This window comes from Anas platyrhynchos, chromosome Z, assembly GCF_047663525.1.
Source record: "Anas platyrhynchos isolate ZD024472 breed Pekin duck chromosome Z, IASCAAS_PekinDuck_T2T, whole genome shotgun sequence".
Taxonomy (NCBI): Eukaryota; Metazoa; Chordata; class Aves; order Anseriformes; family Anatidae; genus Anas; species Anas platyrhynchos.
This window is the reverse complement of record NC_092621.1, coordinates 75,387,097-75,400,056: the sequence shown is the minus strand read 5'-3', so window position 1 is coordinate 75,400,056 and position 12,960 is coordinate 75,387,097. Positions and strand designations below refer to the sequence as shown.

The 12,960-nt window shown below is 42.3% G+C and overlaps 1 protein-coding gene across 9 annotated transcripts in view; it reads left to right on the top strand.

Moving 5' to 3' along the window:
* Positions 1–12,960, top strand: part of PTBP3 (polypyrimidine tract binding protein 3) — a 67,351-nt gene that overhangs the window by 2,315 nt on the left and 52,076 nt on the right. For 3 of the 9 annotated variants that reach the window (XM_027446144.3, XM_027446146.3, XM_072031768.1), the window contains exon 2: positions 4,841–4,962. The exons of 4 other annotated variants lie outside the window; for them this stretch is intronic. In XM_027446144.3, the coding sequence (XP_027301945.1) occupies positions 4,903–4,962 (60 nt within the window). In that variant the 5' untranslated portion in view covers positions 4,841–4,902. Of the gene's footprint in view, positions 1–4,512; positions 4,648–4,840; positions 4,963–12,960 lie in introns of all 9 variants that reach the window. 2 more of the 9 variants (XM_072031766.1, XM_027446145.3) reach the window with 2 other exon arrangements.

Genomic DNA, 12,960 nt, shown 5'->3' with positions numbered 1-12,960 from the left:
GACACAGAGCCTGCCTTGGATCCAAAGCCTGCTGCGTTTAGTGAGAGTGAGAATACATTAAGTTAATAAAAGAGGAAACGTTTTAGGTTTGGATCAGGAGGCTTCTGTAGAAGGCTTGTAAAAATTTCACTGTTTTGTGGCAAAGCACTCAGCTCTAATATTACTGGTTTGGGGGGAAAATGGGATTCAAGTTGAACTTATTAATTTGAAGTAAATCATGAGTGGTACGAACTGTGATTTTATGTTGGCTACTGAAGATGGGCCTTGTGTGTATGCATATATGCTGGAAGAGAGAATAGCGACTTTCTTGCGGGTTGGTAAGGGGGAAAAAAATGAGAAACAACAGTAAACACAGCAGCTGAACGTCCATTTGCAACCTAAATTCAGCCCCTCCACAGACGTGAGGAAATCTTCAGGTTTAGGAAGGATTCTGGGTTCTGCAGGGTGACATTCAGCCTCACGGAGGCACATGCCTGTCATTAGACCTAGGTTTCTGTCTAACAAGGCTTTGGGGTTTTTTATTGCATGTATGTGATAGCATATATTTCTCCTACGTTTCCCTGCATATAATTGCTTTATTGATGCCTGTTTCTAACCCACTTTGAGTTACATGCCTAGGAAAAATACCTGGCGTGTCCCTGGTACGAATGAAAGCATCCCTCCTCCTGAGGTTGATGTTCCCTCAACAAACCGGCTTGCTAATAATGTCTGATATAATTGGAAATGTGAATCATCTGACATCAGAAACAAGAAAACAGCAAAACACAAATCACTCCCCTGATTTTCTTACCAGTTGTCAAGTGGTGATTTGTGCAATTTGGTCTATGGTCAAGAAAGCTCATCTGCTTGGGCCCCCCGTGGGGGGAGGCCAGCAGCGAGGCGTGCAGGGTCCTGCCGAGGAGCATTTATTGAGTTTCCTGCTGCACAGTTGCTCTGCTAGCTGAATCACCTCTTGAGGTATTAAGCGATAAGTGCGAGTGTGTTTGGATTGACTTGCTTTCAAAGGATATCCTGATTAAATGCAGCGCGGTGTCAAAATGTGAGGGTGGGAGCTCTCCTGCGATGAAAGGACGCCTACAGCTGTTTTAGGGCGCAGCCTGTGACTCTGCTCTGTCGCAGTGTGGCACTTTTGCTTTCAGTTTTCCTGGTTTTGGCTGTCGTGTATCGTTTGTATTTTTAATTTTGTTACGTGTTGCGTAAGCTCTGTGTGTTTGAGGGACTTTTTTTTTTTATAGCTGCAGATGGAAATAGGGCTTGTCTTTCCAGGTGTGCGGACGCTCCTTTTACACGTTTTTCACCCCGTGCTGCGAAGTGGGTAGGTGAAGAGCAAGGAGTGCTTCGACTGCTCTGCAGGCAGCACCCTTCCCTGCTCTTGCTGCTGCTCTGCTGAAGTTGTTCAGGCTCAGCACGCTCACCAGGAGCACAGCCCCATCCCCAGCACTGCGTTTCTGCCCTCCCTCACCCTGATGGTGCTGCGGGGGGACCGTGGCAGCCCACGGGGTGGGGAATGGCACGACGCTCCTCTGGCTGCAGCCTTAAATCAGCACAAACCGGCCAGGAAACCGCACCCTAAATTTCCGGTGAAAGCTGATGAAATGAGCGCTCGTGTGATTCAATAATCTAGCCATTATCTCTGCAATTAACTTTCTTAATCATACCGTGCTACAAATAATTCAGCTCGATGCCATTATTCATTAAACGACGCGGTGTATTACGGTGGCATGTCAAGCTCAGGAGAAGACGTTCCCTTTCTGAGCAGCACATACCAGCAGTGGGGGGGGTTGAACTAATGCTTTCTTGCTTGCACTCTGCTCACACGATCGTGCAAGCATTTGGCCGGTGATCCCACGTGGATCACGCTGTGTAAACAAAACATGACCAGCTCTTGGGAGCTGCGTTGCCTCCCTCGTGGAAAGGAGGATGATCGGTCAGGCAGAAATCAAATCTGGACTCGTCTTCCGGACTGGGACCAGAGAGGAGGCAGGGGTCACCCTTTTCTTGTCGTCAGATGGCATGGTGCCTGCGTGTGTGGTCGTGCTGCAGAAGGAGGTGCAATAACTTCCCCCTGCAATGAAGACAGGCCCCTGCAGACCTGTTCGGGGTACCTTGCAGAGGTCTGGTCAAGACTCTTGCTCCAGCTTGGAGCCTTGCTTTCTAGGTAACTCCCAGGCTTGTTAAAAATGTCTGTGGCCTTTTCCGTGGAGGATTCAAAGCACATTTATACACTTATCAAGAGAGACATTTTTCCTCCTTTTGAGCACGTGGACTAAGCTTCATCTCATCATGAGGCAACAGGCTCCCGTATGCCTTCGAGCCTTTTAACCAGAACGTTTTATACGCTGCAAGCATCTAGAATATTGTTTGCCAGTCAGCATGAAATGCGTGTTGCCACAGAGACCCAAAGACCACTGCAAATTAAACGAACCTCGTATCTGAGTACTCTCCTGGCTTGTAATATTGCCAGGTGACTTAGTTTAATTTGCAAATTACACATAATCCTTCTGGGTTTTGTTAGGTCTTATTTTCCTGCCTAGCTTTGCTTGCCTAGATGAGGATTTTCTTTCCAGTTCCATTTCTCCGGGACTTTTGGTTGTTCGTTTCCTCATTTTACTATCCACCACAGTGCATTTGTTTTCTGATTCTTTTCCTCATGTGCTTCCAGTTTCTCTTTCTGGCTTCATGTCTGCAGACAAGTTACTTGTTCAGATCTTGTGTTACCAGAGGAATTACTCCAACTTCACACCTCTTCTTTCCCCTCTCGTTTCAGTCGTGCTTTTTCCTAAAGCACTGCCAATTTGGAATCTGTGATTTTTTTGTTGTTGTCGTTGCTTGTTTTGTTTTGTTTTTAAGTTGCTCATTGCGCAGTATAATGCACTGGATGTGGTGGAAAGTGTTGTGTGAAACTTCCTGCACAGAAACCTCTCGATCTCAAAAGTTCACGACCCGTTACCTTTCCATTTGGCCTCTGGGTGCTAGCAGGCTTGTTTCCGTGTAGTGAAACTTGGTAGATGTGCACAAAAAGTGCTTGCTTCTGAAACTGGTCAGTTTCAGAAAATTCAGAAGAGTACAAAGCGCAGACATCCTTCATTTCTTGAGGCTTTTTTCCTTCCGTTTTAAAATGTTCTTCCTCCTTGCTATTTTTCCTCTGGGCAACCAGGCAGCTATAGGGAAGGGGTATCAAAGTGTAAGTAAAGGTGTACATGGCAAAAATGCATCGGCTCTACAGTCCTGTAGGTCAGCTTTAACACCACTTCAGCTCGTGCCCTGAAGGAAAGATCAGTGAGTGTAGGCATCACTTCCTGATAGACAAAATAAGCTATATGCAGTTCTTGATTATTTTTATGTTCCTTTTTTTTTTTTTTCCAGTTGAAAACCAGCAGCTCTCTGTTGCTTCAGAAACTGAGTTGTCTTAACTATCGTTAGTCTGGAAGTGTTAAATAGATCCGTTAATGAAGTCTGTTCATATATAACTTGCTTTTCTTTTGTGTGTGTGTGCATAGCCCCGCTTTATCCAGTAACACGTCTTCCAATTTATTGAAATAGAGCCTTTGTTTATACAATAGTTCTTCCACCCTGCCCCCCAAAAACCTAATGAAGTGAAATTAAGTACCTTATCAATGCAAAGGTAGCTTGACAGTAACTCCTCATTGCTAATTCTTACCTGCAGGATCCCATAAAATATTTTCTGGAAGGTAATTGGATGGCTAATGGCATTTTTTTTGGCTTTCACCATCATGTGAGACGTCTCAAGTGTTTGTGTGCATTTATGTGTGCACGTCTACATATAAAAATAAACTGATGGGCCAGTAGGGTGAAAGACTGGACAGTAAGAGTGTAAATATGGTGAGTGCTGTAGAATCTCCAAGGAACAAGACCGTGATTCCTTAGGAATTACTGATTTTTGTGAACTTTACTTCACGTGGGTCTTATCTGTGTTTTTTTTTTTTTTTGTTTTGTTTTGGTATGAAACAGGTATTTTCAGTGCACACCTGTGGCAAACGTAGCTTGGTGTGCTGTGAACAATGCTGTCTTGGAGGAACTCTAGTTGCTGTTTTGCTACCTTAAAAAATAAGGAGAGGGACTCATAACATGTTGGAAGAAAAAAAAGAAGTCCAAGAGTTCTCAAAATATGCAATCCAAAGCTGTCTGGAATAACGAGTGTTAATAACTTGGTGTTTAACCATAGCATTCTGATTTAAGTCTGTAGACCACCTAAAGATGGTAATTAATTTAATTACCAGTATTTTATAAAGCACCTGGAATGTTAACAGGATCCGTGGATTTAAATATTTATAAAATTCAGGAATAGATTTTCTTCTCAGGATGAGGTTTCTACCGTAGTTGTTGTGTGTTTGTCAGCAAAAGAGCAGGGTTAAAATGTCAAACACAAAAACAACCGAACCCAAAAGTTGCTTAACAGTAAGATAACTGCAATGTTATAGCTGAATCACTTCACATTATACTTTGATTGGGGAAAATGCTTTTGCTAACACCCTTGTGTGTTCTGTTCAGAGTCTGAAGAAACGAGGACTGTTGCAGAACGTGGCATTGTGTGGGAAAGCCGAAAGGAAAGCCATGTTGTCTGTGAAAGGTGATGTGTAAGGGAGGGGAAGAGAGGAGAAGAGCTTGCCCCTACATACTGAAAAGGTGCCAGCATTCATTGAAACAAAAGATACAGGCATATGGCTGGGAAGAATGTACACAAAAATAAGGGTATATTAACTCTGTGCTCTCTTCTCAGTCTCTGGATAGTCTGAAATGATGATTTATATTTAATTAGCATGTTAATACTAAAGCTTTATTCTAAGAGTGGCTGTCCTATTACTAATTGTCCCAACAGGTGAAGCAGAGTTGGGCTGAGGAGTACAGGCCAGTGCATGAGAAAGTGTCACGCAGTGAGAAATGATGAGGAAGTGGGGAGGAAACAAGGCACAGACCAGACAGAAAGGACAAGAACTGCAGGTATCATAGGTGTGACTGTGTTTTTCTTGCACACAACACTACTCGCCTAGAAAATCTTGAGCAATAACTGAAAAATCATCTTGTGGATAGCAATCTTTTACTCCATTGTTAATCCTGATGCAAATCTTCCATCTATTAGGACAAGAACTTACAAAATACTTAATGTACGTGATGTACATCATGCAGATTTTATTACTTTCCAACAATTTGATTTAAAGTGTGCAACTCTTAAAGATTTTAGGTCCTAGAATTATGTGATTGTTTGAGAATATGAATTTTTCATTAAAAAATAATTTAAAATCATTCAGATTTCATGAAAAAAATGTGTTTTCTTGTGGAGAGAAGCTTAAAATGTGAATCCAATTAAACATTGAAAAGACAAACAATACAAAATATGTATCTTTAGAGTGCAGCAGTTGAGAGTAGGATTTTTTTTTTCTTGGATGCTTTTTAAGGCACTAAGGTATGTAGTCACAAAAAGTAATTTCATGCTTGTAAATTGAATGATCATTTCAAGGACAAATCTTTTTGGTAGCTTCACATGAAATGATAGTGGATGTTAGCTGCATTGGAAGGGAATTATTTTTTTCCCCAAATATGTCTTTCCTCAGCTAAGTTATGTATGTTATTTAGTTTTGTAGAACAGGAGTAGGAACAAAAGTGGATGTCTTGCATCCTACAATGTAAAACTGCTGATAAATGCTGCATCCTGGAATCCCCTTCTTGCATTTTTTTTTTTTCTGTTTTCAGGAGGAACTACGTTTAAAAATGAATTGTAAAAAGAGTGTGCTTTATATAGAAATTTGTAGAAGCCTTTTCTGGTTGTTTTTTGTGATCCTGCCAGTAGTGTTTTCCTTTTTCTCCATACCGTGTGTTGTTAGACTAATTCCTTTGCAAAAAAAAAAAAAAAATCCACAGCTCATGCTTTATGACCATGTTTTTCTTTCTCCACTTTAGCCTATTTGCTATTATCTTTGCAATAGTTTGCTCTCTTAACATCTTCCATTTTCTGTCTTCAGTGTTTTCATACAGGTTTGTAACAGATCTTATAGCAGTTGATTTAAAGATTGGAATCATATTCTATCTTATATATTTTTAGATTCTATTCTGTACACCTGTTCCCTCTTTTATTGTCGAATCACGGAATGGTTTGGGCTGGAAAGGACCTTAAAGATCATCTAGTTCAAACCCCCTGCCATGGGAACAGAGCACATCCTATTTTTGCTCATGTGATACTCGAAGTCATAAGCCTCATGTTTTGTTTTGTTTGGTGTATTTCCTTCTGAATTTTAACCTTTAATAATAATATAAACTGGATTGTCAAGTAATGACACTTCTGTACTTCGGAATTTCATGTAAAGGTTTTTTTTCTAACCAGGCTGAAAACAGCTCACTAGTGACTTAAGTAGGTTACTGGAGTTTTATCTCATGTAAACATCTTACGACTTGTACATAATAAAGTACAGCAAAACTATACATGATGTGACATTACACAGATATATTTGTGACTGAAAATTCTGAAGTTTAAGGCAAGTGACTTTATTACTGTACAGGATTTCATTCTACGCCGTGTTTGTGTATGGATGTGCCCACAATTGCTTATGTAGAATTAGGATGAAAATTTTAGTACAGATTGTGTTGTGTTTGTTTTTTGAGAAAGAAATATGTTTGAAAGGAGCATAATGAAGTAATTTTCTCTTGAAATAGAAAGCCTGTGTTACCTTGTCAGGAAAAGCTTTATTTTCATCTTCACATATTGTGGTGGTTTTACCGTACTGGGCAGCTAAACCCCACAACCGCTCTCTCACTCCCCCTCCTTTAGATGATGAGGAGGGGGAGAAGTAAAGCAAAGAACAACTCACGGGTTGAGATAAGGATAATTTAATTAAAGGGAAATAATTATAATAATTAAATAAAGACTACCATGAATTAAACAATTTAAGGGGAAATAAAAAGGGAAAGGGGAAAGGGAGGGGAAAAAAGGAAAATAAAAAGAAGGGAGGAAAACAAACAAACAAAATAAATGAAGGCTATATGGAAGTGCAGAGGAAAGCAATTACTCTCTACTTCCCACAAATGAGCCATGATTGACCACGTCCTTGAAGCAAGGCCTCAACGCACGCAGCCGGTGTTCGAGAGGAGGACCGACGTCTTCCAAACGAGAGCCCACCCCTCCCCTCTTCTTCCTGTTTCCACCTTTTATTGCTGAGTGTGACATCACATGGTATGGAATATCCCTTTGATTGGTTTAGGTCAGCTGCCCTAGTGATGTTTCTCTCCTCACCTTTTGCCCACCCCCTAGGAGGGTTAGAGAAAGGCCTAATACTGTGCCACTGCTGCTCAGCAGTAGACACAACACTGGTGTGATAACACTGCTATTCCAGCTACAAGTACAGAGTACGACACTGTATGGGCTGCTGCCGGGAAAGTTAACATTCCAGCCAGACCCAGTACACATATTTAAATGTTAAGCTAAGTAGGAGGCATAGATGTTTATCCTTATTGCTAGTAAAGTTTGTATTTAAACCATCAGAAAACAACATTACTGAAAATTACAAGCTGGTGATAGTGCCACAAAGAAGAGATGATGTGGTGGTTTTTTTTTGTGTTTTTTTTGTTTGTTTGTTTGTTTTGACACACAGCAGGTGCTCTGCTTCTGTGTTGTGATGCCTGTTTGGTTCCTGCGGCATCCAAAGCTGTGTACAGATTCTTGTTCTTCAGGATGAGTTTAAAGCCATCATACCATGTGAATATACTCCATACTTTAAAAATAAAAACGTGTCTTCTAGATTCTTTTAAAAACTTATCTCACTAATTCTACTGCTCTTTATAATTACATATTCAAGGTTGCCCTTGCTGATAGTTTATTTTACTGCTTTGCTCTCCTTGATCCATTGCAAGTGTCTCAAGCAGTCTGAACATTATGCTTAAGAGGAAAGAACCTAGAGGAAAATATTATTTCCCTAGGTTCTTGCACTGCAGTATACCGTAAGTGAAAGGTTTGTGACCTTATAGCATCCTGACTTGTGGAGTCTGGTCATGAAGTCTGTTTGGAACTTAATTTAATTATCCTATTGCCCGTTGTAACAAATCTGTATCTTACTTTAAAATCTGAAGCAGTCAGTCTTTAGTGGGGGAGCAGTCTGTACATCCAGATGCAGATTTAATGTTACTGAAGACTCTTTTCTCTTTATTTCTGAAGGAAACATGGTCATAAAAGTCTGTGGAGCGTCACATTACTGTTCTGTTCAGGTGAACAGTAGTAAACTGTTACACTGATACCTACATCTGACTCACGCCAAGTTCTTCTGGGAACTCCTGTAATAAAGTAGGTTGTAAGGCATTTCTACACCATGTCCTCATTCAGGTGTGGACTTCTTTCTGGCTGACACAGCAGAAGGCTGTACTGTCATTCAGCGAGACCTGGACAGGCTGGAGAGATGGGCAGGAAGAAACCAAATGAGATTTAATAAGAGCAAGTGTAGAGACCTGCACCTGGGAAGGAACAACTGCATGTATCAGTACAGGCTGGGGGACGACCTGCTGGAGAGGAGCTCTGAGGAGAAGGACCTGGGGGTCCTGGTGGATGACAGGTTGGCCATGAGCCAGCAGTGTGCCCTGGTGGCCAAGACGGACAATGGGATCCTGGCGTGCATTAAAAGGAGCATGGCCAGCAGGTCAAGGGAGGTGATCCTCCCCCTCTACTCTGCCCTGCTCAGGCCTCACCTGGAGTACTGTGTCCAGTTCTGGGCTCCCCAGTACAAAAAAGACAGGAAAGAAAAGACTGGACTCTTTTCTTTTCTCCTGGGAAGAGTCCAGTGGAGGGCCGCACAGCTGATACAGGGCCTGGAGCATCTTCGTTATGAGGAAAGGCTGAGAGATCTAGGTCTGTTCAGCCTGGAGAAGAGAAGACTGAGAGGGGATCTCCTCAGTGTATATAAATAGCTGAGGTGTGGGAGACAGAGGGATTTGGCCAACCTCTTCTCAGTGGTTTGTGGGGACAGGACAAGAGGCAATGGCGACAAGATGGAGCCCAGGCAGTTCCACACCAACATGCCAAAGAACTTCTTCGCGGTGAGGCTGACGGAGCACTGGGACAGGCTGCCCAGGGAGGTTGTGGAGTCTCCTTCTCTGGAGATATTCAAGGCCCATCTGGACTCCTACCTGGGCAGCCTGCTCTAAGGAACCTGCTTTGGTAGAAGGGTTGGACCCGATGATCTCTCCAGGCCCCTTCCAACCTCTTCAATTCTGTGATTCTGTGATGTTTAAATGGTGTAATTTATAACTTTTCTCTTTTTCCGCTCTTGCATTTGTGCAAGCTTGGTGGGCCTTACATTTTAGTATGCTTATTTCACAGACTCTAGAATCATTGGTATTAGTGATGCTTGTTTAGCAGTTCTCCTAGTGTACAACCCAGATACCTTATTGTTTTGATGGAGTAGCAGGTGTGTTCTTGTCTTTATGTGGAAAGGCAGCTCAAGAAATTTGAGATGTTCACTGAAATGAATGTTGTTCAGTTGTTTTAAGTGTGAATAGGCTATACTAGTGCACTGGGAAAGGGAAAAGCTTGAATTTGGAAGATGTAAGTTGTTCTGAGCTTCAGATTAATCATTTTCAAATGGACATACTCCATTATAATTGCTCATAAATTACTCTTAAAATGGAAATCAAGTGCACAACATTTATTTTATCATATAAATTAAATCTGTCAGGGAGCAGAGAGGAAACTTGTATAAAAATCTGATCTGCAGATCATTTCATTACCTTCATTACGTTAATAGTTTTGGGACTCCTTCAATTTGATCGGGTGTTGAGTTGTTTGGACCCTTTTCTGCTTCTGATGTGTTTTCTTACATCCCCAATATCAGCTAATAATGACTTTTAAAAGAGTCATGAATCACTTCCTGAGACTGTGCAATGCTGCTCTCTGTAGAGTTCAGAAAATAGTAAGTAGTATTTCTTTTCTTGCCTTCAGGTCAGTAACACTGGTAGAGCACTACTGAATTCTGCCCACTCTGCTAGGAGCAAATTGATATGTTGGTATGTTGAAAGTTGATATGCTCCTAGTTTACTTTGCATTTCACAGTATTTAAACAATCCTTTTACAGCGGTTCAGAAATCAGCAGGAAACAGCCAAGCATGTCATACTATTGAAGGCCACAAAAAGTAAAACGAAAATTAAGCTTGACTGCCTTCTCGCACTAGGTGTGAGAGTACTGGGAAGGGGAGGCAGTGGTAATAACATATTAATCCAGTTGTGGTGCTGGTAGGTTTTGTCATGTCTGTGCCACAAGTCGTGGAATAAAAGGCAAATTATTATTTCTCTTACAGAAGTGAAAACAAATGAAATGGTTCTGTAGAATAACCTACTGTTTTCCTGCTCCCGCACTTACACAACTTTGCAGACCTTAACGGGTAGTGAATTCTGTGTTTGCATCATAATATAAAGCACAGGTATATACTGTGTTGTATTTCCAGCTTTAGCACACCCTGAAAACTTAGGTTTCTGTTTAATCTGTCAGGCAACCTTGTCCAGGAGCACTGGGGATTATAAAATTCTTGTGTTAGTAGTCTAATGTAGAGCTCTCTTAATTTGAGCTCAAAATAACATGGTAAATCTATTTTGCTTGATATTTTGACTTGGGAAGCTATACAGTTCTCTGAAAACCTCTAACTCTCTTTTCATGTGCATTTATGTTTGAGCTCAGGACAGAGTCCCCTGGGTTGTCGTGTGGGATATCCTTGCTGTGGAGAGGACAGTGTGAGTTTTCTTTCCTGGAGATGCATCCTGGGCCTACAGTCTGACAAATTCTCATTTTTGTACATAAGTAATCAATTATTTTTTTAAATTGTTATATTGGGCACTTTGACAGAGCATTGGTGCCTTTAGAATGCTAAAAAGAATTCAGTTTATAAGAGTTCTGCTTGAGGGCAGTAATTATTGATAGTTTATAATCATTGAAAATTGGCAGTGCTTGTAAAAAAAAAAAAAAGTTTTCTTTCCCATTCAAAAACTCCGTTGTATGTTGAAATTCTGCAAAAAGCCTTCACAATTCATCCTCAAGTAGTCTCATGTCACTGGAGTGCTTGTGAGCTTGCAGTGAAGGAGTACTGCAAGAATTTTTATGTGAGAATTACAAAATGCATTAAGTTTGAAGTGTAACCACCTCAAGTGTAGTTCAAAGGAAGCAGGACTGTCCTGTGGTGGCCTGCTATTGTAGTGATGTGCATAGGGGTTAAAGGTGATTAGAAACTACTCTTTTTTAAAATAGTTGTGATTTTCCTTATGCAGATTTCTTGCAGTTCCAGTGCCTGTGCTGCATAGTTTCTCCTGCTCACGTGTCTGCGAGCCGCAGTTACCGTATGACTGGGCCTACAGAGCTGACATCACTTGAGTAATTAGGGTGATGTTGGATGCCCTCGGTTTGAACTTCCTTATGTTGCCTCACAGTTGTTAGGGATAGGACTTTTGTTAGATAAAGCACCATCTAGTGCGGAGGGGTGGGGGAGCTTCATCGTTAAAAACAGCCAAGCTAAACTTGCATAAACTTGCATTGGAATATTTGCCCAGTGACCCACTGCGACAGTCAGTGAGTAACAGCTTGCATATGTCTACCAGCCACAAAAGGTTAAAAATAGATTAAAATCTGGAGGATGCTCTCCCCCTGTAAATGTGACCCACCCCATACTGAAGGGAAGGGGTACAGAGAGGTGCAGGGAGGACCTCTGTGGACACCTGACTTCAGACCTCCACAGCTGGAACCAGCAACACTCAGCATCCTGCTCCTGACACCCGCTGCTCCTTTCAGCGGGGATGATGAGCTACAGAGAAATGCTGTTCTGTAACTTTGCAACGTTCCTCGCATTAATCAGCACTCTTTCACAGAGGGAATAAAAAGTTATATTCCTCCACGTGAACTGTATTATTGCCTACTAATTAATGCTGGTGTTTGGTCTGTCCTGACATAACCTGTGCCATTAATAAAGAGGGAAAAAAAAAAACTGGTATCAGAAGTGGGATTTCTGTGAGACGAGGATTGTACAGCAGTAGTGCTGTAGGAACACTGACGGTGCTGAGGCTGCCCACAGCTGCCAGGTTAGTTCTCCCAGTGTCGTCTGGTGGAGCCAGGAATGTGTGTGGTGCTCAGAGGCAGGGGTATGGCAGGGAGTGCACCGAGTACACCCACCTGAGCTGTGCTACTCGTGTGTAACAACACCAGCAGCTATTCAGCGTGATGGTGCCAGTACCAGCTGTATCTTCACACTGCCTTCTCTGTGGGGTGGGTGGCATTTCAATAGTGCACATAAAATAGCAGTAACATTCTTGAAACACATTAAAATCATAAAAATTATTTTTTTTTCCCTTCCTTGGTGTGTTTTTTTTATTGAGCAACTGTGAGGATACAACTAATCTTCCTGAGACTGTTTGGGCTGTTCTTGGGACTGTCTACTGTGATTCCTGGGGGGGGGTGATTAGGAGCCTGGGGGTTGTTGTTACTTAAGTAGCAGTTTGAAGAAATGGGAGTCAAGGTTGTCTGAACAGTATATCTTAACTACTCCTCTCTTAACATTCACGTGAGGAGGTTGTTCCATGCTGCAGGTGCTGCCAGACTGGGAGAAAGGCTGAAAAGTCACAAAAAAACTGGTGATAGCAGAAACTGAAACTGTGTTACTCTTCAAGAGTGATCCCACTGCCCTGGGGAGCCTGTCCCAGTGCCCGACCCCCTCTGGGTGCAGACCCTTTCCCTAACCCCCAGCCTGACCCTCCCCTGTCCCAGCTCCATGCCGTCCCCTCGGGTCCTGTCACTGTCCCCAGAGAGCAGAGCTCAGCGCCTGCCCCTCCGCTCCCCTCCTGAGGCAGCTGCAGGCCGCCATCAGGCCTCCCCTTGGCCTCCTCCAGGCTGAACACATCAAGGGGCCTCAGCCGCTCCTCATAAATCTCTTCCAGACCTTTCACCATCTTTGCAGCCCTCCTTAGGAAGCTCTCTGATAGTTTTT